Raw genomic sequence first — 25,639 nt, 5'->3', positions numbered from 1 at the left:
CCATATACATATGTTTACATAATACATTGGATGACATTTGGGTTTGTGGTCCTTTTTTCCAACATGTCAAAAGGTTAACATTCCCTCATAGTGAGCTATTTGAAAGAGTGAAGGTTGTATATGTATTGTGTGGTACTGCAGGTCTTAATAGGCTATGTCTATAAAACATATTGTCTGATGGCTTTTCGTTTTGGTCGAGTTAGGGTTAAAAATACATTAACAATATAGAAATATACCTTAAGTTTTGGTTGAATTACTTTGGCAAATATGAATCAATGGGGCATCCATGTTTATTTCCATATTTAGGCCCTACCATTTTAGGCCACTAAGCGTGAAGTCGGATAATTCAGAGCTCGCAAAAAAAACTGAGTTTCCCAGAATCTCTCCCATTATAAGCGTGATGTTTACTTGAATGATCAGACACTGGTATTTATGGTAACTATATGCAAAATCGCAGCACACATGGAATGGAAGTGTCTGAAAAGGCATACAAACGCACATATCAGCCAAAGTCCATTGTTCAAGGTAATTATAGAGCCACGTTTTATGGGTAGTTTGTTCTACTGATAATGCACTATGGAGTCAAGCAATTGTGTTTGATTGTGTGACACAAACGGCCGCAAGCCTCAACCATGGGAATCTTTGCCATATCAACCATGAATGGGATGAATGATAACATTCATCTCATTAAACGCAGCAGAAGTCTCAGAGACCGCCTGTCTTTTGCAGAACCGAAAATGTTTTTAACCATAGCTTGTAAATACACGATCTTCGGAAGCTTTCCCCCTTCCTGGGAGGAGTTTAAAATAAATCCCTCCCTGCACATGTTTACCAGCGAGGAGGAGGAGGAGGAGGAGGTGGTGGTGAAATGCGTTGGGGGGGGGGGTGCTGTGGGACATTTCCTTCTGCTGTCATGATCATGTTTTAAACCGTAAAACCTTAACTGCGGACCGGTTCAGTTTGTGCGGCGTTTGAGATCTCGGTGGAGATAATTAGAAAGCATCAAAATAACTCTGAATTTGCAAAAAATATTCTCAGTAATAATAAGTGAGTGCTAACTCGCTAGCCTGGTGAGTATTGCAGCAACAACAAGACTGCTGTCCGTTATCTGTAGTGGTGAGTGTAAATTGCGTGCTTTTACAACTTGCTGACGCAAATAGACTTCATGTTTGATCTTAAAGGGCATGGTTCATTTTCCTGTTGGGTAAAAGATTGGTTAAGATTGAACAGTGTTTCTGTCCGAATTGACTTGCTTGAACATCCTGTTTGGTTTTAACTTCTTAAAGTCTTTTTTTTCCCTGTCACATAAGTTGATAATTTATTGTAAGGAAACCAACAGTGCACTGACATCTGTTTAGTTCAGTGTGCAGGTGCTGATCCGCCACGTTTAGTCGGTTGAGGTCAGCATGGAGATAAAGTTATACCACTTTCACTATATTTATCTTTTATTATTTAGTAGAATAACTAACTTTTAATTTAAATGACCATTACTGGCAGTACTAGCCTCTACAGGAAACTTTGAAAGTGGCATGAAATAAAAAAAAAAACATCTTGAAAAAAAAAGACATTTTCTTGAATATTGTGCCTCATCTAAAAAGTGATGGCTCAGTCTTTTCTTTGTTTCTGTCAAAGTGGCTCTAGAGGACAAATGCCTCCTCTATTTATTGAATGCATCTTTCACATGAATTCAATATTACTGTATTTTTCTTTGTTTTTATGAAATGCTGACACGAAGAATCCATATTTGTTTAACACAGATTTTATGTTAATATATCCTTTATTTGTATTTCTTTATTTTGAAGCCTTCAGATGCTCTTTAGCCTAATGCTGTTTGTGTGGATGTTTGGGCCTTCTCCTCCTTTCATTCCCTTAGTGCCGACCTTTACCCCATATGAAGCTGCCACACTTGGCCCTCATGGCAGCTGTTACAGACAGGCTGTTTACCAGACACTGGCTGGGAAATGTAGGCTGCCAGACCCTGCTGGCATAGTTAAACTGCTATCTTGATTTATTTTGATAAATCAGAAAAAGGTTTATTGCCACAGTAAGTTACACTTAGCGAGAATTTGCCTTGGTGATTGGTGCATACATAACAGACATAACATTTTAATCATACAAATAGCTGTTTAACATAAGAAAAAAGTTGGCTGAATGGATGGAGTGCAATTATAGGACTTGTGTTGTCCTCTGGTCAAATTTGACCCATTTTCAAAGTGTCTATATAAATTTCAACCAAATTGCCCAAAAATAACATGGACAGTTCGGTACACGAAATGGGCTGTAATTATGCATCAACATACGTTCCTCTGATCCTATAACTAGTAGCTAAAATAATTCATAATTTCGCTCTTGTCTGGTCTTGTAACAAAAAATGTAGGCAGAATTTAATATGAATTAGTTTTATTGACCATGACTTTAAAAAAAAAAAAAAAAAAAAAAAAAAGAAGTGTAAAACTAGTTGGAATGAAGTTGGCTAAGAAGATGCAACACAGAATTAGGTGATAATTTATGCTTTATGCTTAATAAAACAGGCAAAACAGACCGGGTCAATTTTTACCATGATTGAAGACAACACAAGGGTTAAAGGGATTATGCACCACAAGTTGCTTTACATTAGACGCAACACATTAGTCCTCACCCTGAAAGAATTTCAGTACAGCGTCCCAGATCTTATCGAACACATCTCCTCACTCTTCATTATAAAAGCTTAGTCTCCGTCCAGATGCAATGTGTCTCTCAACCACAAATCATACGTAGGTGCAGGGCCCATTTTTAACACTCGCAAGAACCTATTTGCAATAACCTTCCAAACAAAACCGCCATTTATTTTATACTTATTGGCAAAAGATAAGGAGCACGTTGCTCCAAGGACGGCTATGAGTGGATCAGGTTCCCAACGCTTCCCAAAAGCCTCCGAGAAACAATGAAACATGTTTTTCCAATGTGTGTAAAGTTTACTGCATGACCAAAAAGAATTACTGATCATAGACTTAACATGGATTACAAACATGTTTTAATTTAAATGCCACAACAGTTATTATTATGTAGGGCGAAAGAGATATGATGCTATTTTTAAGTTGGCTCGCTTATGATGTTGTAGATACTGTCATCTTTCATATGACTTATAATGTTCACTTTGTTCTTGTTGCAGTGTCAGGAGGATGTCTATGAATGCTCCCTTTTGCAGTTTTGGGAATAATCCTATGGATATTGTTGCTACTGTGGAGGATTAATACCAAGGCCGTAGCGATGCCTGTGAAAGGAGAGGAATCTCCTTCTGGCTGTGGTCGGCCTGCAGCCGAGGAGGACATGCCCGCTACACAGTCACCTCATCCGGGCAAGCATTGCCTGTCAACAGTTCCTGCTACCTCAACACACAATGAGGATAACAGTCCTCAGGCCAGCAGTGCCTCTGTGGGTCTTGAAGTTGAAACCGTGGACACTGAGGCTCTGCAGGTGTCCTCTGAGGTAAACTCAGAAAAGCCATCATTGCGAGCGACCACCCAGAAACCTTCCAGAACTAAAGTGCCAATGCTCCGCTCAGGGCCTGAGGCGAGGGAACGCCTCAAGTTTATTCTCGGAGCATCGGAGGATAATTCTTCAGACGAGGAACCTCGGGTCACCAAACCTCCAAGCAGTGTATCTCAGCCACCGACCTCTGCCCCCAAATCTTCTCCTCAGCGGGCGTCCTCTGCAGTGCCACAGTCCAGCTCCTCGGGCATGAAGTAAGACCTTGTTTCTATTTAAGTGAATTTAATGTCAACTGTTTAGGGTCAGGCATGTTTGGCATGTGACATAAACAAGGAAGCATCTCACTCATGCCAAAAAAGAAATCTGAGCTACTAATAAGAACTGGACTGGGTTTTTTAGGTCTGCAGAGGCTGTATTTTCTCAAAATGTGTATGTCAAACGTGGCCACGTTGGTGACGTGCCGTTATGTTCCTACTCACACAATCTGTGTCTTATCACCTGACTGCGTGGAGTTGATCTGCTTTATAGCGGCATGCCAAACACACTCGGCTCTATTATTGGAACAAGAGGCCGAACCAAATGACTTTGAAAACTGTGGTGTGACTCTCGGTCACAGCACGGCAAACAAAAACACTTTTAAATTTTCCACAAATTTTAGTTTTTAACTTATTTTTTACAGTGCATAGTGGAGAGTTATTTTTATACCCAGTGATGGTACTGTATATGATCAGATGGGGTTTTTTGGTGCACAAAGCTACAAGCTTAACTTGACCTGTTTAGTTGGATTGACTTACCCAAATGCATAAAGCTATGCGTGCTAGCGGGACTTGTGTGAAGCATCATGAAGGGGAAAAAGGTAAGAGATTTTCCTCTCCCAAATCTCAAACTTAGAATCAACTTTCTGCAGCTCACAGGTGGAAAAAATGCAGCAGAAGTTGCACTTTTGCAAAATGTTTATTGGAAAATAAATCTATTTGTACATGTGTGCATGAAGGTTTCAGCCTTACATGTCTAAAATCTTAGGCTACAGATTTTGCCCGGACACTAGTTGCTTTCTTTTATGTGAAGTGAAATAGAATGAACACTTTTGTCCTGGTGTTGGCCTTGCCTCTTTGTATATTTAGATGACACAGCCTGTGATCTGTCACAGGGGATCTGTAAATTATCTTGCTGCAAATGTGGGAGGGGAGAAGGGAGGGAGCACATGAGAGGAAGCACTTTGTAGAGGTTTCTTTGTTTTGGTCTTAGATTTTAAAATCTAGTTTCACTACTGAAGGACAATAAAGTAGGCCGTATAATGGAGGAGGAAAACGGCTCTCAGGGTCTAAACTTGTTCCCATATCTCCAAAAGTAAGTGCTATTAAAAGTTGGATTCAGTTTTTTGTAATTTGATACATCAGCTGCAGTGTTTATTATGTGCACAATTATCACATGGTTAATGTTACAGCTGCAGAAATAATGAAAACATGCATACCTTAATTACTCTTTATGAAAGTAGAATAGATACCGTAGCAACTTTTGCAGACGTGTTTGTCAACAGAGAGGATCGCTCGGGTGGCCATTCTGTTGTTATGTAACTGAACAGAGCTTGTCTTGGCGCACATAAGTTTGAGGAAATAAAAAAATAAAAAACACTGTGGTACCCTCTAGAGGAGAGAAAAGTAAAACACACCACAATAACTTATTCACAAAGCAGTACAGTTATAAGCCAGCAAGACTTAGTCCCTAAGTCATTAATCCAGTAAAGTATGTGTCTAGGTAAATTAACCCCTACCTCATGAAAAAGATCAGAAAGGGGATCAGAAGGGCATGACAACGAGCTGGAAAAGGTTATCAAAAACTAGCTCAATAAAGGAGTGCAATCTGTATTTCCTGATCAATGGAGGAGTTACGTTTAAAGTTCATATAGCTCACTGATGCAACTCAGGTGTTTCTCAGTGATATCTTAACATGGGTCATCATTTCTATGAAGTGGCTTGTGGTGCAATTGCAACAAGAGTTTGGAATGAACGAGGTATGAGCCAGCTGATAATCATGGTATGTGGAATGATCTACTCTAGTGTTCAAGAATGGCTCTTTTTTACGTGTTGTAATGCTGACTCAAATCAAATAAAATCTGATGAGTTTAAAGTTGTCAATGTTCACATCACAAAAAAATCAGGCATTTAAAGACCGTAGTAATGAAGTGTATGAATGCACAATAGAAGCAACAATGTACTCACTCAAACTGCCAGGTTTCACTAAAACTAGCCCAGCTGGTTCATTTGAGATCTTTTTAAATATTATTGAATATCATTTTTTTTTTATCAATCATTAGTTCTACTGTAACTGTTGGTACCTGATTGGACTAAGGTAAAGTATGTATGAATGTGTCACGCTGATGACCTTTTATTGTCTCTGATTATCAGTGAACATCGGCTAAAAAGGAACACCATGAGAGACAGCGTGGGCCTTTTTTCTGTAGCAAATATTTTTGTTTGTTGAGATTGCACTTTTTCTAAGAATTCTTTCGTATGAAGAGCAGTTGCACAGTGTTAATTTGAAGATAAGGTCAGAAATAAATGGGCTGGTCCACAGTCTGTCTTTGCCTGTTGAGGAGAGGGTCTAAACTTTGTGTTGGCTTTTTCATTTTCAGTACTGTTGATCCCTTGTTGCTGCTACTGTAGTTTCACCGTCCCATATACTTGCACTGTTATGTAACTTTAGGAGGGTTACTTTGGAAATGTTATAGGTTACCGATTACAAGTTACCCTATTTAAAATGAAATAGTAGTGTAACTATTTCAGTTACTTTATTAAAGTAATGTAACTTATTACATGCAATTACCTTTTGATTATTTTTCTAAATTTCTAATGAATGTTTTCAACTGTTAACCATTTTCAAATGTTTAACCCTGGCAGTGTTAACCTTACATCAGTACTCAACACTCAGACTTTTTTTTTTCATCACATGAATTAAGATTAGAATAATTTATTTTGAAGAACAGCCACCACAACATCAGACTTTACCACCTCTTTTTAATATGAGATAATTCTGTGGTCACACATTTAAAATCATTATATATGTTTTTTTATATATATATATATATATATATATATATATATATATATATATATATATATATATATATATATATATATATATATATATATATATTTTTTTTTCATCCTAATATGACTGCTTGCAGTGACTGTAAGCTAACTTAACTTACATACCTGCAGATGTTTTCTGAGGTTGGACATCGTCACTTTTGACGTTGATAGCATTTGACCGCTGGCAAACATTCTTAGCATTGTTATGTTCGAACCCTTCTCAGATTTTTGTATGAAATGGGTTTTTATATTTCTAGCACTGGAACGCGTTTTTATCCGTAGCCATAGTGGCAACTGTCAGACAGTTTGAGAGGCAATTTAACTGTCAGATGGGTAGGGCTGCAAATTCAAACAGAAGAACCAATCAGAATAGCATCAAACTGCTGTGGCTGTTAATGGCATAAGAAGACATTGTGCACATGAAAAACATGCAAAGCAACAACATTAATATTATTCAACATACAGTATAGCCTAGCGTTTTACAGAAAATATTCTAATATATCCAATGTAATCATGAACATTATTTACAGGTAGCTGTAATTTAATTACACATTTTTCCCATTTACTGTAATGGATTACAGTTACGTATTATTATTATTATTATTATTATTATTATTAGGTATTATTTTGTAATTAGTAACTAGTTACTACCCAACACTGCTGTTTACCACCATGACTGTAGAGGAGCCCCGTAGTCTGATGCTTGTTTTACCTGCTCAGGTCTGACATTAGGAAGGATAATATGCAGCCTGCAGTTTCCTGGATTATTTGGTATTTGTTTTAGCTGATATAAACAGAGCAGAATACACCCAGGTAATTGTGTTTTACTGTGTTATTGGACAAGACTACTAACCGATATTGTTATACTCCAGGCCTAGCATGTCTGGTCTTCACTTGGTGAATAAAGGACGTAAACACAGAAAGATGGATCTACAGAGGGACTTCACCGTGGCCTCTCCTGCTGAGTTTGTCACCCGATTTGGTGGCAACCGCGTCATCGATAAAGTAAGAATGAAAGTCCCTCCTGTATTTTTAAATTCATCGCTTAATGGTAATTGCAGCAATTCCTTTTTTAAAGCTTCACAAGTGGTTTCTGTTTCTGTTACAGGTGCTGATTGCTAACAACGGGATAGCTGCTGTCAAATGTATGCGTTCTATCCGTCGCTGGTCCTACGAAATGTTTCGCAATGAAAGGACCATACGTTTTGTCGTCATGGTTACCCCTGAAGACTTGAAAGCTAATGCAGGTCATTGTGAATATGATACTTCAGTTTGTTTTTACTCACTCAGTGACTTTGTCACAGACTTTCACGTTTATAGTGCTGGCCTCTATGGTCCAGCCAAACACTATAAACTGTGTCCTAACTGTAAGCTGTTTGACCAAAGGGACATAGAACGTGATCCCTGTAAACTTGTACTGAATAAATAAATTATTAGAATTAATCATCAATTAAATGTTACTCTTTTTTTCCCTATAGAATACATTAAAATGGCAGACCATTATGTGCCTGTACCCGGTGGGTCCAACAACAACAACTACGCTAACGTAGAGCTGATAGTGGACATTGCTAAAAGAATCCCAGTGCAGGTACCCTTCACCATTCATCTAAACAACTTCTCTTTGACCTTGCCTGCCTACCTGTAAAAAGCTGTGATAAATGACATGTCTGTGTGTATCACTGTTAACAGGCTGTGTGGGCTGGTTGGGGTCATGCCGCAGAAAATCCCAAACTGCCTGAGCTGCTGGACAAAGCAGGAATATCATTCTTAGGTAAAATCCAGTTTGAAATTACAGAAAGTTCAACTTTATATTTTATTTTGTTTATTTGCACCTGTGTCAGATCTCATTGGTAACTGACTGTATTTCTTTTAGGGCCGTCCAGTAAGGCCATGTGGGGTCTTGGGGATAAAGTAGCTTCTGCCATTGTGGCGCAGAGTGCTGACATTCCCACACTACCGTGGACCGGCTCAGGTGATGCTTTAACTCCCGCACTGTCTCAGTGTAGTAACACAAACTCTACTCAGTATTTGTCAGTGTTTTTATGTTCTGTTCTTGTGTGTCGTGGTGCTCTAGGTCTGAGAGTAGACTGGGAAGAGGACGACCATTTCTTGGGCAATGTAATCAGTGTTCCTCCAGAGATCTACACAAAGGGCTGTGTTCTTGATGTAGACGATGGGCTGGCAGTAAGCATATTAAGCAAAGCCATCATAATGATATCTTCACATTTGTTTTTTTATTTACCCCAACATGATTCCCTTCAAGCAAGTCTCTTTTGCTGAGTTATATTTTATGTGTTTTTTCTTTGCAGGGGGCTGAGAGAATTGGTTATCCGGTTGTTATCAAAGCCTCTGAGGGTGGAGGTGGAAAGGGTATCCGCAAAGTAGAAAGTTCTGAGGATTTTCCAACTCTCTTTAGACAGGTTTGATGTAATTTCTACCCATGTTATACAGTTGAATTTGATTTATTTGTTACAGCTAACTTTTTTTTTTTTAAATGCAGGTTCAAACAGAGGTACCCGGCTCGCCTATCTTCATCATGCAGCTGGCTCAGCATGCCAGGCACCTTGAAGTTCAGATATTGGCTGATGAGTATGGAAATGCCATCTCTTTGTTTGGACGAGACTGCTCCATCCAGAGAAGGCATCAGAAGATCATAGAGGAGGCTCCTGCCACCATAGCTGCTCCCTCAACATTCGAGCAAATGGAACGGGTCAGTTTACGTCACCGCATGTGTTTATTATCCAACCCTTATTAGCTTCTCTGGTTGAGACTTGACATTTGGTCTCTTCTCTCTGTCCCAGTGTGCTGTGCGACTGGCCAAGATGGTGGGCTATGTGAGTGCAGGTACTGTGGAATATCTTTACTCTGAAGACGGAAGTTTCCATTTCCTGGAGCTGAATCCTCGCCTCCAGGTGGAACATCCCTGTACAGAGATGATCGGAGATGTAAACCTGCCAGCTGCCCAGCTTCAGGTAAAAGAAAAAGAAGCAGAATTATTTCCAGAGGAACACAATGAGTAATTCTCTTGCAAATGAGACTATAGACAGAGATCCAATCCTTCCATTTTAACTTTTTGTTTTATCTCACATAGATTGCAATGGGCATCCCCCTTTATAGAATAAAGGACATCCGCTTGCTTTATGGAGAAGCTCCGTGGGGCGACACCGTTATTAACCTAGAGACTCCAGACTGCATGCCATGTCCAAGAGGGCACGTCATAGCTGCTCGGATTACCAGTGAGAACCCTGATGAGGTAAAGATCAATTTCATCAACAAACCGTTTTGTTATGTTCTTTTGATTTGCACCATTGACTTGTCATCCTTGCACTCTCTCACAGGGGTTCAAGCCCAGTTCCGGCACAGTGCAGGAGCTGAACTTCCACAGCAGTAAAAACGTCTGGGGTTATTTCAGCGTGGGGGCAACTGGTGGCCTGCATGAATTTGCAGACTCCCAGTTTGGACACTGTTTCTCCTGGGGCGAGAACCGCGAAGAAGCCATTTCGTAAGCCTTTTTTTTGTTGTTTTTTGTTCCAATGATACCGTCATATCTGATCTTTAGCCATTAAGCTTTCAGGTGTCGCCTCTCAGGCAACAGCCAGTAACGTCCTAATGTTGTAACTGCCCATGATGTAATAAAACAATGTGGGAAAAGCAATGACCTGCCAATAATATAATGCAATCTTCGAAGGCAATTGTATAATATACTTTTGCAACTAACGCAACCTCTTTATAGGAAATAGAGGGTTGAGAGGGTTGATTTTGTAAAAAATCTAAATCACATAGGATGCATGTGTTTATCAGGTGTTATATTTGCCATGTGCTTCAGGAACATGGTGGTGGCTATGAAGGAGCTGTCCATCAGAGGTGACTTCAGGACCACGGTTGAATACCTCATTAAGTTACTAGAGACAGAAAGCTTCAGAAACAATGACATCGACACGGGCTGGCTGGATCATCTCATTGCGGAGAAAGTGCAGGTAGGAGACTGAAGACCTGTGCCATAAATCATTACACGGATAGGTACCTGTGTGTAGTTTGTTTCATAAAGCCACATGCTCTTCCTACAGGCGGAGAGACCAGATACCATGCTGGGTATTGTTTGTGGGGCTTTGCATGTTGCTGATGCGAGCTTCCGAAAGAGCATGTCTGACTACCTGCATTCACTGGAAAGGTCAGTCGACACAGTGCCCTCTATTAATGTCTCACTACAATTACTTACTTATCACTTACTGTATGATTATATAATTGACTTATAATAACTGCTGCATCTATAGAGGCCAAGTACTGCCTGCAGCCAGTCTCCTCAACTCTGTCAATGTGGAATTAATATATGAAGGAGTCAAGTTCTGCCTCAAGGTATCTGCTTTGTCCCCTTCACACGTTCCTTGTTTGACGCAACCTCTTAACTTTTGCAATTAATAAATTATCATTTCTGCTGCCTGCAGGTGGCTCGGCAATCACCAACAACTTATGTCATCATGATGAACGGCTCCAACATTGAGATAGATGTCCACAGGCTGAATGATGGCGGCCTCCTGCTGTCCTACGTCGGCAGCAGCCACACCAGCTATATGAAGGAGGAAGTGGACAGGCAAGAGCTCTTAAGTCCATAGATCTGGGCTTATTTGTATGTTTGTTTTACTCATTTTCTTCTGAATTACTTTATCCCCACAGCTACCGCGTCACTGTTGGCAACAAGACTTGTGTCTTTGAAAAAGAGAAGGATCCCACGGTGCTGAGGTCGCCCTCTGCTGGTAAACTGCTGCAGTACATGGTCGAAGATGGAGGCCACATTATTGCAGGAGAGACCTATGCAGAGATTGAGGTGAATGTGACAGCTTTTTTTGTAAATTGGATTTCTTGAGGTATGCTGTGTCTTTTGGTATTTTTTATTGACTGGCTGTTTGCGCCATGGTTTCAGGTGATGAAGATGGTGATGACGTTGACCTTGCAGCAGTCTGGTTGTATCCACTTTGTCAAGAGACCTGGAGCGGTTCTGCAGCCTGGCTGCGTGGTGGCACGTATAGACCTGGATGACCCCAGCAGTATACATCCAGTAAATTATTTGGAAAATTACAACTTCCAGTGCATAAATTGTTCTCTTAATTGTGTCTTATAATTTACAAAACTTTATAACATTCTTCTGATGTTTGGGTCTTGGCTAAAAAGTATCAAATTAGACATTTTGGAACGTTTTGGCCTGAGTTTGTGCAGATTTACTCATAAAATGGTATATTTAAAGTGTTTATTGTTTTTGTTTAAGCTCTGCTTGATAATCAAACGATTATATTATGTGTCCCATGTTTTAATGTTTAATCATTTTTTTTCCTGCTTTCACCTCCTGTCATAGGTGGAGCTCAACACGGCCATACTGCCACCCCAACAACCACTGCCCATTGTTGGGGAAAAGCTTCACCAGGTGTTTCACTGTGTGTTGGAAAACTTGATTAAAGTCATGGACGGCTACTGCCTTGAAGAGCCCCTCTTCAGCAGCAAGGTACACAGCAGGCTTTCTGCCACAGATTCTTCTATCATCAGTTTTATTAATTATATATGCATGTTCATGTCTGCAGCTGAAACAGTGGGTGGCTACGCTGATGAAGACCTTAAGGGACCCCTCACTGCCGCTGTTGGAACTCCAGGAGATCATGACGAGCCTGGCGAGTCGCATTCCGTCCAGTGTGGAAAAAGATATCCGTAAAGTCATGGCACAGTACGCGAGCAACATCACCTCTGTCCTCTGCCAGTTCCCTAGCCAAAGGGTGAGAGAAGCACAGTGACATTCCGCTGGACGCAGCTGTTCTTTAAATACAATGTAATCTCATCATGTTTCTCTTTGTTTATTTCAGATTGCAAATATTCTAGACAGCCATGCAGCAACCCTACAGAGGAAGGCTGACCGAGAGGTGTTCTTCATGAACACACAGAGTATCGTTCAGCTGGTACAGAGGTTGGTTATTTCCTTTTTTGTCAGATGCAGATTGTACAGATTGTATAGAACAATATTGCATTGATTGACATATGTTTGAATATGTCTGGTCCAGGTACCGAAGTGGAATTCGTGGTTACATGAAGTCTGTGGTTCTCGATCTGCTGACGCGATACCTGCAAGTAGAGATGCAGTTCCAGCAAGGTACTGGTATACTCTAGACTACTACTAGGTCTACTCTAGATGAGGCATTTTCTTTAATAACTATGGTTTGTCATCATTTTACTCTTGTTCTCACAAACAGCTCACTATGACAAGTGCGTTATCAACCTGCGAGAGCAGCACAAACCTGACATGAATCCTGTGTTGGAGTACATCTTCTCTCATGCCCAGGTCTCCAAGAAGAACATCCTAGTCACAATGCTCATAGTAAGGCCTCAACACTGGCATGCATACAGTAAATTAAACAGTCCTCCAACACTTAGGTTTTTAATGAAAAGACTTTGTACACTGTGTAGGACCAACTGTGTGGAAGGGATCCCATGCTGGCAGATGAGCTAATGGCCATTATGAACGAGCTCACGCAGCTCAGCAAGATGGAGAACTCGAAGGTGGCCTTGAGAGCCAGACAGGTAACATCTAAGACCGCCTGCTAAGTGTCAGTTAAAGTGCCCATATTATGAAAAAATCACTTTTTCTGGGATTTGGGGTGTTATGTGGTGTCTCTGGTGTTTCCACACACATACAAACTTTGATAAAAATCCACCCATGCTGTTTAGAGTGAGATACAGTTTCTGAATGTGTCCTGCCTTCAGTCTCTGGGTGAGCTGTTCAAAATCGGCACGGCTTGTGACGTCACAAGCCGAAACGAGCAGGCTAACCGCAACCATTAGCTCGTAGCGTTAGCATGCTAACGCTATGGCTAACGCTAGCATGCTAACGCTAGCATGCTACCTCGTTCTCAATAGCAAAGCACTGCTACAACACACACAAGTTCACCATAATCTACAAAAGAACTACTTCCATGTGCGCCCTCATTTAGAAGTCTCCCAGCTAATCCTGCCTTGTAACTGACCAAAGTTGTAGAAACAGCCTTTCTTTTACTGTCTATGGAGCTAGCTAGCTGACATGATCTACATCTGAGCTACTGGGCATGTGCAGTGCAATCAAAGATAGTACAGAAGAAGAAGAAGAAAAGAGGTCTCACTCTGTAGCTAAAACGGAGACCAGCTGAAAAGAGGATCTGCAGCAGTGAAAGAGAGCGGTGCAGTACAACACAAATATGGTGTTTTTTGAAAATTAAACCATGTAAACCTATTCTGGTACAACCTTAAAATACAATTATGAACCTGAAAATGAGCATAATATGGCTGCTTTAACACTATTCTGTCTGTTTTGAATATATTGTTTAATCAAGGTAACCTGGCAGACAGGACACCTCAAGTTGGATTCATTTGATTTTTTTGAGACCATATGTAAGGGTTGGGCGATATGGCCAAAATCTTCAATCGTTATTATAGGAAATTTAATATCTCGATAACGATATATCTCTCAATATAGCATGTTTTCTTTTAATTCAGTATATAAATAGTCTATGTGAAATAACCCCATGGAAAAGCCTATTTTTGTATACTTGTGTGAATTTAATACTTGACAAATGAAAAGTACTGAGTATTTTCTTATTGTATCAAGAACTTTAGTGCAAAATGAACATAACGTGGAAGGATCAGAACGTAAAGCGTAACACAGTTTGGCCGCTGTTTTTTCGACATCACGATAGAACAGGTATAAAAAAAAAAATTATGAGACATTTTTATATAATTTTGACGATATATATCCTAATGTCGCCCAGCCCTATCAGTCTTGTCTAATGTTTCTCAAATTTCATAAACTTATGCACCCTTTTTAACAGTCAGGTTATTCCATCTGTATGGACTTGATATTTTATTTGTAAATGTGTCGTAGGTCTTGATTGCCTCCCATTTACCATCATACGAACTGAGGCACAACCAGGTGGAGTCCATCTTCCTGTCAGCCATTGACATGTATGGCCACCAGTTTTGTCCAGAAAACCTAAAGGTTAGCATTGTGTACAGGAATATCATTGCAATCATCGTTTTGTAGCAGCTGGAATGTCAAATGAATAATGTCTTTATTTCTTTGGCACAGAAACTCATTCTCTCCGAAACCTCCATTTTTGATGTTTTGCCCACTTTTTTCTATCACTCCAATCAAGTTGTCTGCATGGCTGCCTTGGAGGTACGGTCAGTAGATTCACACATTTATTATGCATTTTTATTTCTTTATTAGTGATGATCACATGTTCTGTCTGGGCTTACAGGTGTATGTGCGCAGAGGTTACATCGCCTATGAGCTGAATAGCATCCAGCATCACCAGCTGCAGGATGGAACTTGCGCTGTAGACTTTCAGTTTATGCTGCCATCATCACATCCAAACAGGTAAAATGTTTCCTTCACTAAACTATGCTGAAAGGACTCTATTTTAATAACACATTGTTCACGATGAAACATTATCACTTCCAAAACTGGACAGATGCTGTATTGCCTTCATCACAGCACCAAAGGCTGTGATGTGTGTGCTTCCAGTGATCGAGCAGGATTTCATCAAACCAAATAAACAGACTTGGGAGTCCTATAAACTGCTGCTGTAACTGCTTATGGCTAACATTGAATGCAAAATGCCTTCACCCACTGAACATTAATGTGATTGTGCACAGCGTCTTGTTAAGTGCTTTGATCTAATCATAATACCTTGAGGTAGAGTTACAGTTTGATCATCCACTGCTGATACTCACCTGTCAATCATCTGATTTCAGAGGGAGCAGCCCTACTCTGAACAGGTAGAGTAAAGCTCCTCCCAACCAGCCAAACCATCTGATCGTGTGTATGTCTCACAGCAATGCATGCAGAATGCACTGTGTTGCTTCTTCCCTTCTGTTCTGTGAAACCAGAAACATTTGTGTGAGGACTCCTCTAACAAGTCTTTTTAATTCACTTTTTAGCTGAGCTTCTCCATATGTTTTTCATTTTTGTTGCATAGCAATACTGAGCTTTTTGAGAGGTTCATCCTTTATACTATATTCCATGTTCCTCTTAAAAACCTTAAACCCGAGATTTTGTTGACTGCTACCAAATGGGGAGCCTGTATTCTCCAGCATCAGACTTTGATTCTTGATTTGCAACTCTCAGTCAGATAGAGTAACAATTGCTCTTATAATTCAATCGAATAAATGAAATATACCTCAACTGTATGTAATTATACTTGAATACGAGGGTGATCATACTTGCTTTTTTGTCAAATAGATAAGAACATCATTGCTTTAATTGCTCTTTGTAAGAATATTTGTACTCTTGGCTGGTCAGTGTTTTTTGCTAAAGCAAACCTCTCTATGTGCTAATATAGTGGCTAATGTTGTCCTGTTTTCAGGGTTCCAATGCCAGTGAGTGGATCAAGCCATTTTCAAATGAGGCGGCAGAGCAGTGAGCTCTTCCTGGAGGGAGCCTTGTCTCCACCTTGCCAGCGCATGGGCGCCATGGTGGCTTTCCAGTGTTTTGACGACTTCAAAAGGTCACTATAATTTGCCTTTCTCTCCTATTTGTTATTGGCAAAGATGTATAGATCAAAGTAAAAAATGATGTATTGCATACTGACGTGTTTCTGTTTCTTTTTCAGGAATTTTGATGATGTTCTCTCCAGCTTTGCGGAACCCGTCTTGGAGAGTGCCCCGTTCTTAGAGTCCTGCTCCAGTCTCTTTGAGGAGGAGAACTTCAAGGTGTGTGTGGTGGGTGTGTAAGAGTCACTGGCTTATCAAAAAAAGTCTGTTTTCATCTGTATCTACAGCCACCAATTTCTCCTACATCCTCTGCAGAACACGAGGGAGAACCCAATCCACATCATTAACGTGTCCATAAAAACAGCCGACGCGGAAGATGACGATGCCTTGGTTACAGCCTTAACTGCCTTTGCTCAGTCAAAGGTGAGCTAGCTTCTTAACACATGACTGATTCTTATAAATGTGAGATATTGTTTCAGTGTTTAATATTGAATTGAAAATTGTGTTGTTGTTTTTTTACTACAGAGACTTGTCCTCTTTGAATATGGAATCAGGAGAATCACATTTTTGATTGCACAGAAGGTAATTCAACAACAATCTCAGCAGGTCCGCTATTGTCATTGGGTGCACTGTATCACTCGTATATATTCATATTTTATTATTTAATATTACATTATTTTTATTGTTATTTACTTTTTATTATGTTTTCTTTTAACGAACACAGATAAACAAAACGGATGCATACAGTATGTGCCAAATGGACACAAATCGCACACACAAAATTAAGTTAAAAATATAATTGGTCGTGGCCGGGTTGGTTCAGTGGGTAGAGCAGGCGCACATATACTTAGAGGTTTATGCCTCGACGCAGAGGTCCAGGGTTCAAATCCGACCTGTGATGATTTACTGCATGTCTTCCCCCTCTCTCTCTCCCCTTTCTCACCTAGGTGTCCTGTCAAATAAAGGTGGAAAAGCCCAAAAAAATTATCTTTTAAAAAAAAAATAAAAAATTGGTGGGGCGACCTCTAGCTCACCCAGTATAGTGTGCGCCCCATGTAGGCTGAGGCCTTGGCAGCGGCCCGGGTTCGAATCCGACCCGCGGCCCTTTGCTGCATGTCGTCCCTCCTCTCTTTCCCCTTTCCTGTGTTCAAGCTATCCTGTCGATTAAAGGCCATAAAAATAATCTATAAAAATAAATAAAATTGGTTGGCTACTTTTTCAATTAACATTTGTAACATACATCTATATATTATATTATGTGTTATATAGCTGTATTATACAACATATTATATTATATCTTATACAGAGTTATACTATATTATGTTATATTGCTGCACTATACTATACTGCGGTATATATATTGTTATAGTGTTGTACTGTACTATGTACGATATTATGGTATTCAATATTATATTATTATTACACTACTGCACCTTATACAATGTCTCATTTCCCTCACTATTTCATAATAAACCATTATATACTATACTATGTTAATATGCTACATTGACCCATGCAATATATTATATTTATTTATTTATATATTATTTTAAAACTCTGCTGCTATTATTTACACCACTCACTTTATCAAGTCATCTATCTCCAAATGCGTTGTATAGTTTAAAGTAATCACTTTTTTTCTATTCTATTTTAGTGTATGTACCTCTTATTATGTGTCTGTTACTTTCTATTCTTATCTGTATTTATCTATGTTGTTTCTGTTGTACTGCTGCAACAACTGAATTTCCCTGCTTGAGAGCAATAAAGGTGTATCTAATGTATAGTGTAATGTAGATACTCTGTTCTTAGCATAGCTGTCCTCTCTTGTGAACCATATATCCAACTTCCAGTTAAATTATTGTATTGTCTTTAAGATAATGCAGCATGGTGTGTCCGTTTATACCCTTTTATACTAAAATATATTTAGTTGTTGCACTTCATTTCATTCAGTAAAGTTCCCAGTATAACTGCTTTCGACAAGTAGACGTTTACTCTGAAAGTACACTTGCTTGGTCTCTGATTATTATTATTATTTTTAAATGTCATTTCAACAGAGAGAATTCCCCAAGTTCTTCACTTTCAGAGCTAGAGATGGGGTAAGTTTTTCTTCGTTAAAGAACAATGTAATTGTAGAATTGATAATCAGATTGCAGTTAGTTAATGAGCTGATATGCTGCTGTCTGAGGAGCTGTGTGTGCCAATCTGTGCCTCTCCTTAGTTCCAGGAGGATCGTATTTACCGCAATCTGGAGCCGGCTTTAGCATTTCAGCTGGAGCTCAACCGCATGAGGAACTTTCACATGACAGCCGTTCCCTGTGCCAACCACAAGATGCACCTGTACCTTGGTGCTGCTCGTGTTCAGGAGGGGGCTGAAGTCACAGACTACCGCTTCTTCATACGAGCTATTATCCGCCACTCAGATCTCATTACAAAGGTAAGCGGAGCAACGGTAAAGTACAGCTTATTGATTCTTTAAACAAATAGACATGATGTTTTCCTGCTTCGAAAGGGTTATTATTGCCTGATTAAAGACAATGTTGTAATATTTGGTTAGTAGTAATTATTTTGGGGATTTAATTTCTCTTTTTATACACAACCAGGAAGCCTCCTTTGAATACCTTCAAAATGAAGGAGAACGTCTATTGTTGGAAGCCATGGATGAGTTGGAGGTGGCCTCCAGTAACACTAGTGTCCGCACAGACTGCAACCACATCTTCCTCAACTTCGTCCCAACTGTCATTATGGACCCCTCTAAAGTCAGTGTCCAGCACGTTTATGCTACCATAGTGCTGTATTACAAGTATCCTTATTCATGGTTGCACACAGGTCTCACAATCCATGTCAATTTGCTTTAGTTTTAGAGGTGTCATTCTGTGTTCCCTCTAACATGAATATGACTTCTTCATATACAACGTTTTAACTTGCAGGTTTTTTTTAACATCCTCTTCTTGGGATCCTCAGATAGAGGAGTCTGTTCGCTCCATGGTGATGCGCTACGGCAGCCGTCTTTGGAAGCTGCGGGTCCTGCAGGCTGAGCTGAAGATCAACATCCGTCTGACACCAACTGGGAATGCTATTCCTGTCCGCCTGTTCCTCACTAATGAGTCTGGCTATTACTTGGACATCAGCCTGTACAAGGAGGTCACCAACCCCAGTTCTGGACAGGTGAGACAGCGGACTGTAGTGGCCTCCTTTTAAGCATTTTGAGAAATGAAATGTGGACCAAAACGTATTTTGCAGGAGGTTGTTTTATTGTCCTTTTTGGTCAAATGAATCACTAATTTCCTTTTTCAGACCATGTTTGAGTCATATGGAGATAAGCAGGGTCCTCTGCATGGCATGCTGATCAACACTCCGTATGTGACCAAAGACCTGCTTCAGTCCAAGCGCTTCCAGGCTCAAACTCTGGGGACTACATACGTCTATGACTTCCCTGAGATGTTCAGACAGGTACTGCTAACTCACTGAATTAGGGTTATTTTTTGTATTTTTTGGTTTTGTTTCTAAGGTGTCTGACTCATACTAAAAATGTCCTTGTAGGCACTGTTTAAGCTGTGGGGTCCAGGGGACAAGTCCCCTAAAGACGTGCTGATGTGCACCGAGCTGGTTCTGGACCATCAAGGTCTACTCGTGCAGATGAACCGCCTGCCTGGAGACAACGATGTAGGACACTTTTTAGAGCATATATGTCAGTTAATGCTTTCTTAGCGTGATGACGCTGATGATCACTATAACCATTTTTCACCAGGTGGGAATGGTTGCCTTCAGGATGAGGATGAAGACTCCGGAGTACCCAGAGGGCAGAGATATCATCGTTATCTGCAATGACATCACTCACATGATCGGCTCATTTGGTCCTCAAGAGGATGAGCTGTTCCTCAGGGCGTCTGAGTTGGCTCGGGCCGAGGGCATCCCCCGCATTTACGTCGCAGCCAACAGTGGAGCACGCATCGGCCTCGCGGAAGAGATCAAACACATGTTCCAGGTGGCCTGGATTGACCCCAGTGACCCCTACAAGGTGAGCCCTGAAATGTATTTCTCCTAATGGTTGCATTATACAGTAGTGGAGGAAATGACCCCGGGGAATACTGTAGAAATATCTATGTCCAGTTTCACATTTCTTATTATAAGTTATTTCCATTCCTTTGTAGGGTTTCAAGTACCTCTACCTGACACCGCAGGACTACACACGGATCAGCTCCACCAACGCTGTTCACTGTCACCATGTAGAGGAAGGAGGAGAGTCCAGGTACAGGAAATCATTGGTTGTTCTCATGAAGTAGGCTCTCACACAGCGTACCCCAACTTGTCAAATACTGACGCTTTGTGATGGCCCTTGGCATCAGATACCAAGGTACAAGGCACTCACATGACCACGCGGCCGGACCGTCTATCAAAACAAAGAACAGAGTAGCGAGGATTACAACACACAGAGGAAGTGTGACTTCATTCTCTGCTCAGGATGCCAGGATGAATTTGTTTACTGCTATATTAACGTTCTGAATATCAAGTACAATTTAAATATTTGACACCTTTAAGTTGTGTCTGTGGGATAATAGAGTTTTGTTCTTCTTGGTCTTCATCACTGTGCCCATCTGTTACAGGTACATCATCACTGACGTCATCGGGAAGGAAGAAGGTCTCGGGGTTGAGAACCTGCGAGGTTCTGGCACCATTGCTGGAGAATCCTCTCAGGCCTATGAGGAGATTATTACAATTAGTATGGTGAGAATGTGGATCTGAGTTCTCTGAGTAAAAGAAGCCCATTTTATCCTCTGTGAAGTCTTCCTGAGTCACTTTTTATGCTTTTATTGCAGGTGACGTGTCGTGCTATTGGAATCGGAGCCTATCTGGTCCGTTTGGGACAGAGAGTGATTCAGGTGGAAAACTCTCACATCATCCTGACTGGAGCAGGTGCTCTTAACAAGGTTAGTTGGTTTAACAAATGCCACTGATATTGATAAATACAAAATATAGTCCTTACAATAAACACACTTGTTATATTAGACCTGGTCCGTCAGGGTTTGTGTGCCAGAAATTGGCTTTCCCACGATGTTAGGATATTTTGCTATGCATGCCATCTGTTGTGAATGTTGTCTGCAGTGGGATGGTTTGGAGCAAATACTGTGCAATAATAAAGGCAAACAATAAGGAAAAAATAAGGAAAGAATGGGATCAAATTTGAGAAATAGCTAGACAAAACATGCTGCAGAGAAATCTAATCTAAAGAGAGATTACTTTGTCAGTCTCCTTAAACACCTTTAACATCTGCTATAGGCTTAATGGATTCTGGTGACTTCAGGTTAGGGGTTGTTTCAAGATAGGCAAATGGTCAGAAGCAACTTGTGGTACAGAAGGTGGTGAACACTTGAGAAAGAGGAAGACTGGACAAACTATACTGTTGCCTTAACTCTTCAGTATTGAATGACATGTTGGCGGCTGATGTACAATTTTCCATTTTGTGGTCAGTTTAAAAAATAAAAAAAAAAAGTCCCTGACCGTGGTCATTGAGGTCCCTGTTTCTGTGCAGGTTTTGGGCAGAGAGGTCTATACTTCCAACAACCAGCTGGGAGGGATCCAGATCATGCATAATAATGGAGTCACACACACCACCGTGCCGGATGACTTTGAAGGCGTCTTCACCATCCTCCAGTGGCTCTCCTATATGCCAAAGGTTTTGCTGAATGTGTGAAAGTTCATGTAGTTTGGCTTTTAGGTCTATAAAAGTAACCAAATAACCCTTCAGATCACTAACTATAGTGCTTCTCCTCCTTACAGAACAAACACTCCCCTGTGCCTGTCATATCAACTACTGATCCGGTAGACAGAGAGATAGAATATACTCCTACAAAAGCGCCGTACGACCCCCGCTGGATGCTGGCTGGGAGACCTCATCCCAGTGAGTGCTAAGAAGCAATTTTCACTCTGAGAGCATTCTATTTCAGTAAGCAGCCTGTTAATTTCCGTTTTTGTCTGCATTTGTGTCATTAGAGGTGAAAGGTGCCTGGCAGAGTGGATTCTTCGACCACGGCTCTTTCATGGAGATCATGGAGTCTTGGGCTCAGACGGTGGTAGTGGGCCGAGCACGGTAAATTTGTTTTCACTCAATGTACACACGCATAAAATATTATGTATATGTATGTGTTTTTTAAACCTTACACTTAAATCGCCTAATACATCTGTTGAATGAATACAGGCTAGGAGGAATTCCCCTTGGAGTCATTGCCGTTGAAACACGCACAGTTGAGTTCACTGTCCCAGCAGATCCAGCAAACCTGGATTCAGAATCTAAAGTGAGTAAATGTCACCACGTGTTTATGATTTAAAACATATTACATCACAGTATTTCAGCTCTGCCCATGTTTTTATGTGTTCATGTCAGGTTCTGCAGCAGGCTGGCCAGGTGTGGTTTCCAGATTCCGCCTTTAAAACGGCTCAGGCGATTTGTGACTTCAACCGGGAACGTCTGCCTCTAATGGTGTTTGCCAACTGGAGGGGCTTCTCTGGTGGAATGAAAGGTATTCGATTAACAATACACTTTGCATTGAGACTGCATTACATGCAAGAGCTTTTGTCATTAAATATAAAATTCTGTTTTGCCCAGATATGTATGACCAAGTACTGAAGTTTGGGGCCTACATTGTGGACGCCCTGCGGAGTTTTCATCAGCCGGTGCTGGTGTACATCCCTCCACACGCTGAGCTGAGAGGAGGCTCATGGGTGGTGATAGACCCCACCATCAACCCACTGTGTATGGAGCTCTATGCAGACAGGGAGAGCAGGTACAGTACATGAAGCAATCGTATTTTTTCTAATGCTTATTTTATGGAGTTCCCAACAAAACCAACAGGCGTGTGTGAGAATAACCAGTTTCTGCCTTTGTTGTTGCTGTTGTGCTTTTTGTGTCCAGAGGTGGTGTGCTGGAGGCTGAGGGTACAGTGGAGATCAAATTCAGGAGAAAGGACCTGCTAAAGACCATGAGAAGACTGGATTCAGTCTGTGCTAGTCTGGTTGAGCAGCTTGGTAAAGACTATTTCTTTCTCAACTCACTGAACCACTTGCATTTATTTTCCTTTTAATTGCAATACGGCTGGGATGTTCATAACGTTACTGGCAAGACGTGGAGTCACGTAGTCACTCATTTCTGTCTAATCAGCTTCCCCAGAGCTGTCTGACAAACAGTCCAGAGAGCTTGAGTCAAAGCTCAAAGCCAGGGAGGAATTCCTGTTGCCCATCTACCACCAGGTGGCAGTGCAGTTTGTAGATCTCCATGACACCCCAGGGAGGATGCAGGAGAAGGGTGTCATCACTGTGAGTGATTACTGGCAATGTGTCTGTAACATTAGATGCAGAAAATAAACTTGTATTTAGAGACGATTCATGCTTTTTAAACTTGCTTTACGTTGATACTCTTGACAGGATATTTTGGATTGGAAGAAAGTGCGGACCTTCTTCTACTGGCGTCTGCGCCGGCTCCTGTTGGAGCAGGTGGTCAAGTGTGAGATTCTGCAGGCCACAAACGACCTCGGCGACGGACACATGCAGTCCATGCTGCGACGCTGGTTTGTTGAAACAGAAGGAACAGTCAAGGTATGTTAAGACTGTGGGAGACTACTGTCACCTGAAGTAGGGTTATTGGTTCAAATTCTGCCCAAAAACATTTCAATTATCAAAGTTTATGACAAGGGTGAATAGTTGTGTGACATTACAGTTGTCGAGTGATGCTATTTTTTTACCCCAGTTAATTACTGTGAACATTATCAACACTTGCGTACTCTAAATTCAGTATCAGTTTTTGCCTGTGGCCCACAAATCATGTGGTTGTTTTTGTTTTTGAGCACTTTTTTTGTTAAAACTGATCAGAGATTTAAAGGTGCTTCTGTCTGCTTTTCCAGGCCTACCTCTGGGATAATAACCAAGCAGTAGTTGAGTGGCTTGAGAAGCATTTGACCAAGGAGGATGGCACTCGATCCCGCATCCGAGAGAACATTGAGTACCTGAAAAGAGAAAACACTTTGAAACACATCCGCAGGTATGCAGATACACTCACACAAATGTTGTGACCTATTATTGTGGGCTTATTTTCATTGTCATAATCTTACCAAAAAGCTGAGGGTCACATCTTAATAAATCTTCTAATCTAAATGATTTTAGCTGTGGAATGTTAGCTTATAAATTAAAGACATAAATGGATGAAGCACTAGCCAAGAGAGGCACAATGACTAGCTAACATGGCCTGAGGAATTTAAATCCGCAGCTACACTGACCAGATAGCTTCATAAATATTTTAAGGACAAAGTAAAGCAAGAAGATTTCCATATATTAGCTGTTATGGCCATCCTATAATTGAAACCCCACTGAGACGCATGCTGGGCTTGGCAAGGTAATCTAATATTAATAGAGTCAGACAACTGAATGTCTGATTTTCCGACAGAATAAACTGCAGACCAGTTTAAACCAATTTTTACTATCTCTGCATTTTCACCACTTACAATAAATTATTCCAGCATGTTTAATAGCTAAATGATATCTTGTGTTCCAGCCTGGTGCAGGCCAACCCTGACGTAGCCATGGACTGCATCATCCACATGAGCCAGAATATCACTCCATCCCAGAGGGCCAAGCTCTCGCATCTGCTGGCAACTATGGACAGCACCAGCTAAGCCAAAGGGGCCTGTTCAGCTTATATTATTGATAGGAACTAAAAACACTGTTATAGTTGATTGTACTGTATAGAGGTGGAAAGTGACTTATTCTTCAGCAATCACACAACCACTACAGCGCTCTGTCTATTGTAAACATTGCTGTTGAGTGACGTCTTCGCAGGGACGTCGTAATCCGTTCCACTCTTGACTGACAGGCAGAGAGTTTGTCTTACATTTGTGAGGTAAGCAGTCAGTCATTTCAGCTGCTCGACCCAGGAACTTTCTTGTTCACAAACAAGAAACTACGACTGTAACGCACATTTCACTTGGCTGTTTTTGCACATAATAGTCTGTCTGTGTTTAATTTGCCTTACTAGGCTCTTTAGTCTATTGAGGCCACAGTTATACAAGATTCATGAAGTAGGAGTCTTCATATTTAGGTGCTGGTTGTCATGTTCAATAGAGAATCTTTGTTAAACTTTGAACGTAGCTGAGACAACTGATCAATTATTTTGATGAATTTTCAAAAAGAACAAAATCATATATCTGAATCGAAAAAATGTGCCAATAATCAATTCCATTTCATTTCTGTGTTGACTAAAAATATGAATTTTTTACCAGAACTGTAATGCAGAAATATAGAAACAGATTAAGTATTTTCTAATAAGTATTATGGACGTCTATGTTTTCATTGTCACTTTCAGTCTGTTTATGTGTATCTATGCTGTAGTTTTGTGTGCTAAGACAATGTTATGAATGATAGGAGATACTGTGACACTGCATGTGATACTTCTGAGCTTTTCTTTAATTTTTGTTGATATATCTCCGATATTATACAGTAATTCATAAGACTCAGGTTGGAAAATAATGGCCAAAGTGATGGCTTAATTTGCCTCACCTTTGATCAAAACATAAGCCATGACATTT

General features: G+C 40.6%; 1 protein-coding gene across 8 annotated transcripts; it reads left to right on the top strand.

Annotated features, from left to right (window-relative positions):
* Positions 1–879: 879 nt before the first annotated feature.
* On the top strand, positions 880–25,253 carry acacb (acetyl-CoA carboxylase beta). 8 transcript variants are annotated; one of them, XM_031308736.2, is made up of 55 exons: positions 880–1,116; positions 1,874–2,044; positions 3,152–3,725; positions 7,436–7,568; positions 7,672–7,810; positions 8,042–8,151; positions 8,253–8,334; positions 8,437–8,535; positions 8,638–8,747; positions 8,873–8,983; positions 9,064–9,273; positions 9,365–9,535; positions 9,655–9,816; positions 9,902–10,065; positions 10,390–10,540; positions 10,631–10,734; positions 10,838–10,919; positions 11,009–11,154; positions 11,238–11,388; positions 11,485–11,619; positions 11,914–12,060; positions 12,137–12,325; positions 12,413–12,513; positions 12,608–12,696; positions 12,797–12,921; positions 13,011–13,124; positions 14,458–14,571; positions 14,662–14,751; positions 14,834–14,952; positions 15,330–15,353; positions 15,941–16,081; positions 16,187–16,286; positions 16,383–16,490; positions 16,593–16,649; positions 18,122–18,163; positions 18,286–18,501; positions 18,668–18,823; positions 19,029–19,232; positions 19,362–19,517; positions 19,608–19,730; positions 19,816–20,085; positions 20,219–20,316; positions 20,672–20,792; positions 20,885–20,995; positions 21,598–21,741; positions 21,846–21,966; positions 22,059–22,155; positions 22,264–22,360; positions 22,450–22,585; positions 22,672–22,849; positions 22,978–23,090; positions 23,224–23,378; positions 23,487–23,657; positions 23,963–24,099; positions 24,610–25,253. In XM_031308736.2, exons 3-55 carry the CDS (start codon positions 3,172–3,174, stop codon positions 24,728–24,730), a joined length of 7,299 nt encoding a protein of 2,432 aa, XP_031164596.2. In that variant the 5' UTR covers positions 880–1,116; positions 1,874–2,044; positions 3,152–3,171; the 3' UTR covers positions 24,731–25,253. The 8 variants fall into 8 exon arrangements, with proteins under 8 accessions (XP_031164596.2, XP_031164598.2, XP_031164595.2 ...); XM_031308738.2 differs by lacking the exon at positions 1,874–2,044 and having other exon boundaries at positions 880–1,070; XM_031308735.2 differs by lacking the exon at positions 1,874–2,044.
* Positions 25,254–25,639: the final 386 nt, after the last annotated feature.

This window comes from Sander lucioperca, chromosome 2 (genome assembly GCF_008315115.2).
Source record: "Sander lucioperca isolate FBNREF2018 chromosome 2, SLUC_FBN_1.2, whole genome shotgun sequence".
In the NCBI taxonomy this organism is placed as follows: Eukaryota; Metazoa; Chordata; class Actinopteri; order Perciformes; family Percidae; genus Sander; species Sander lucioperca.
Note: the sequence above shows the minus strand (reverse complement) of the source record. Positions and strands in the feature narration are given on the sequence as shown.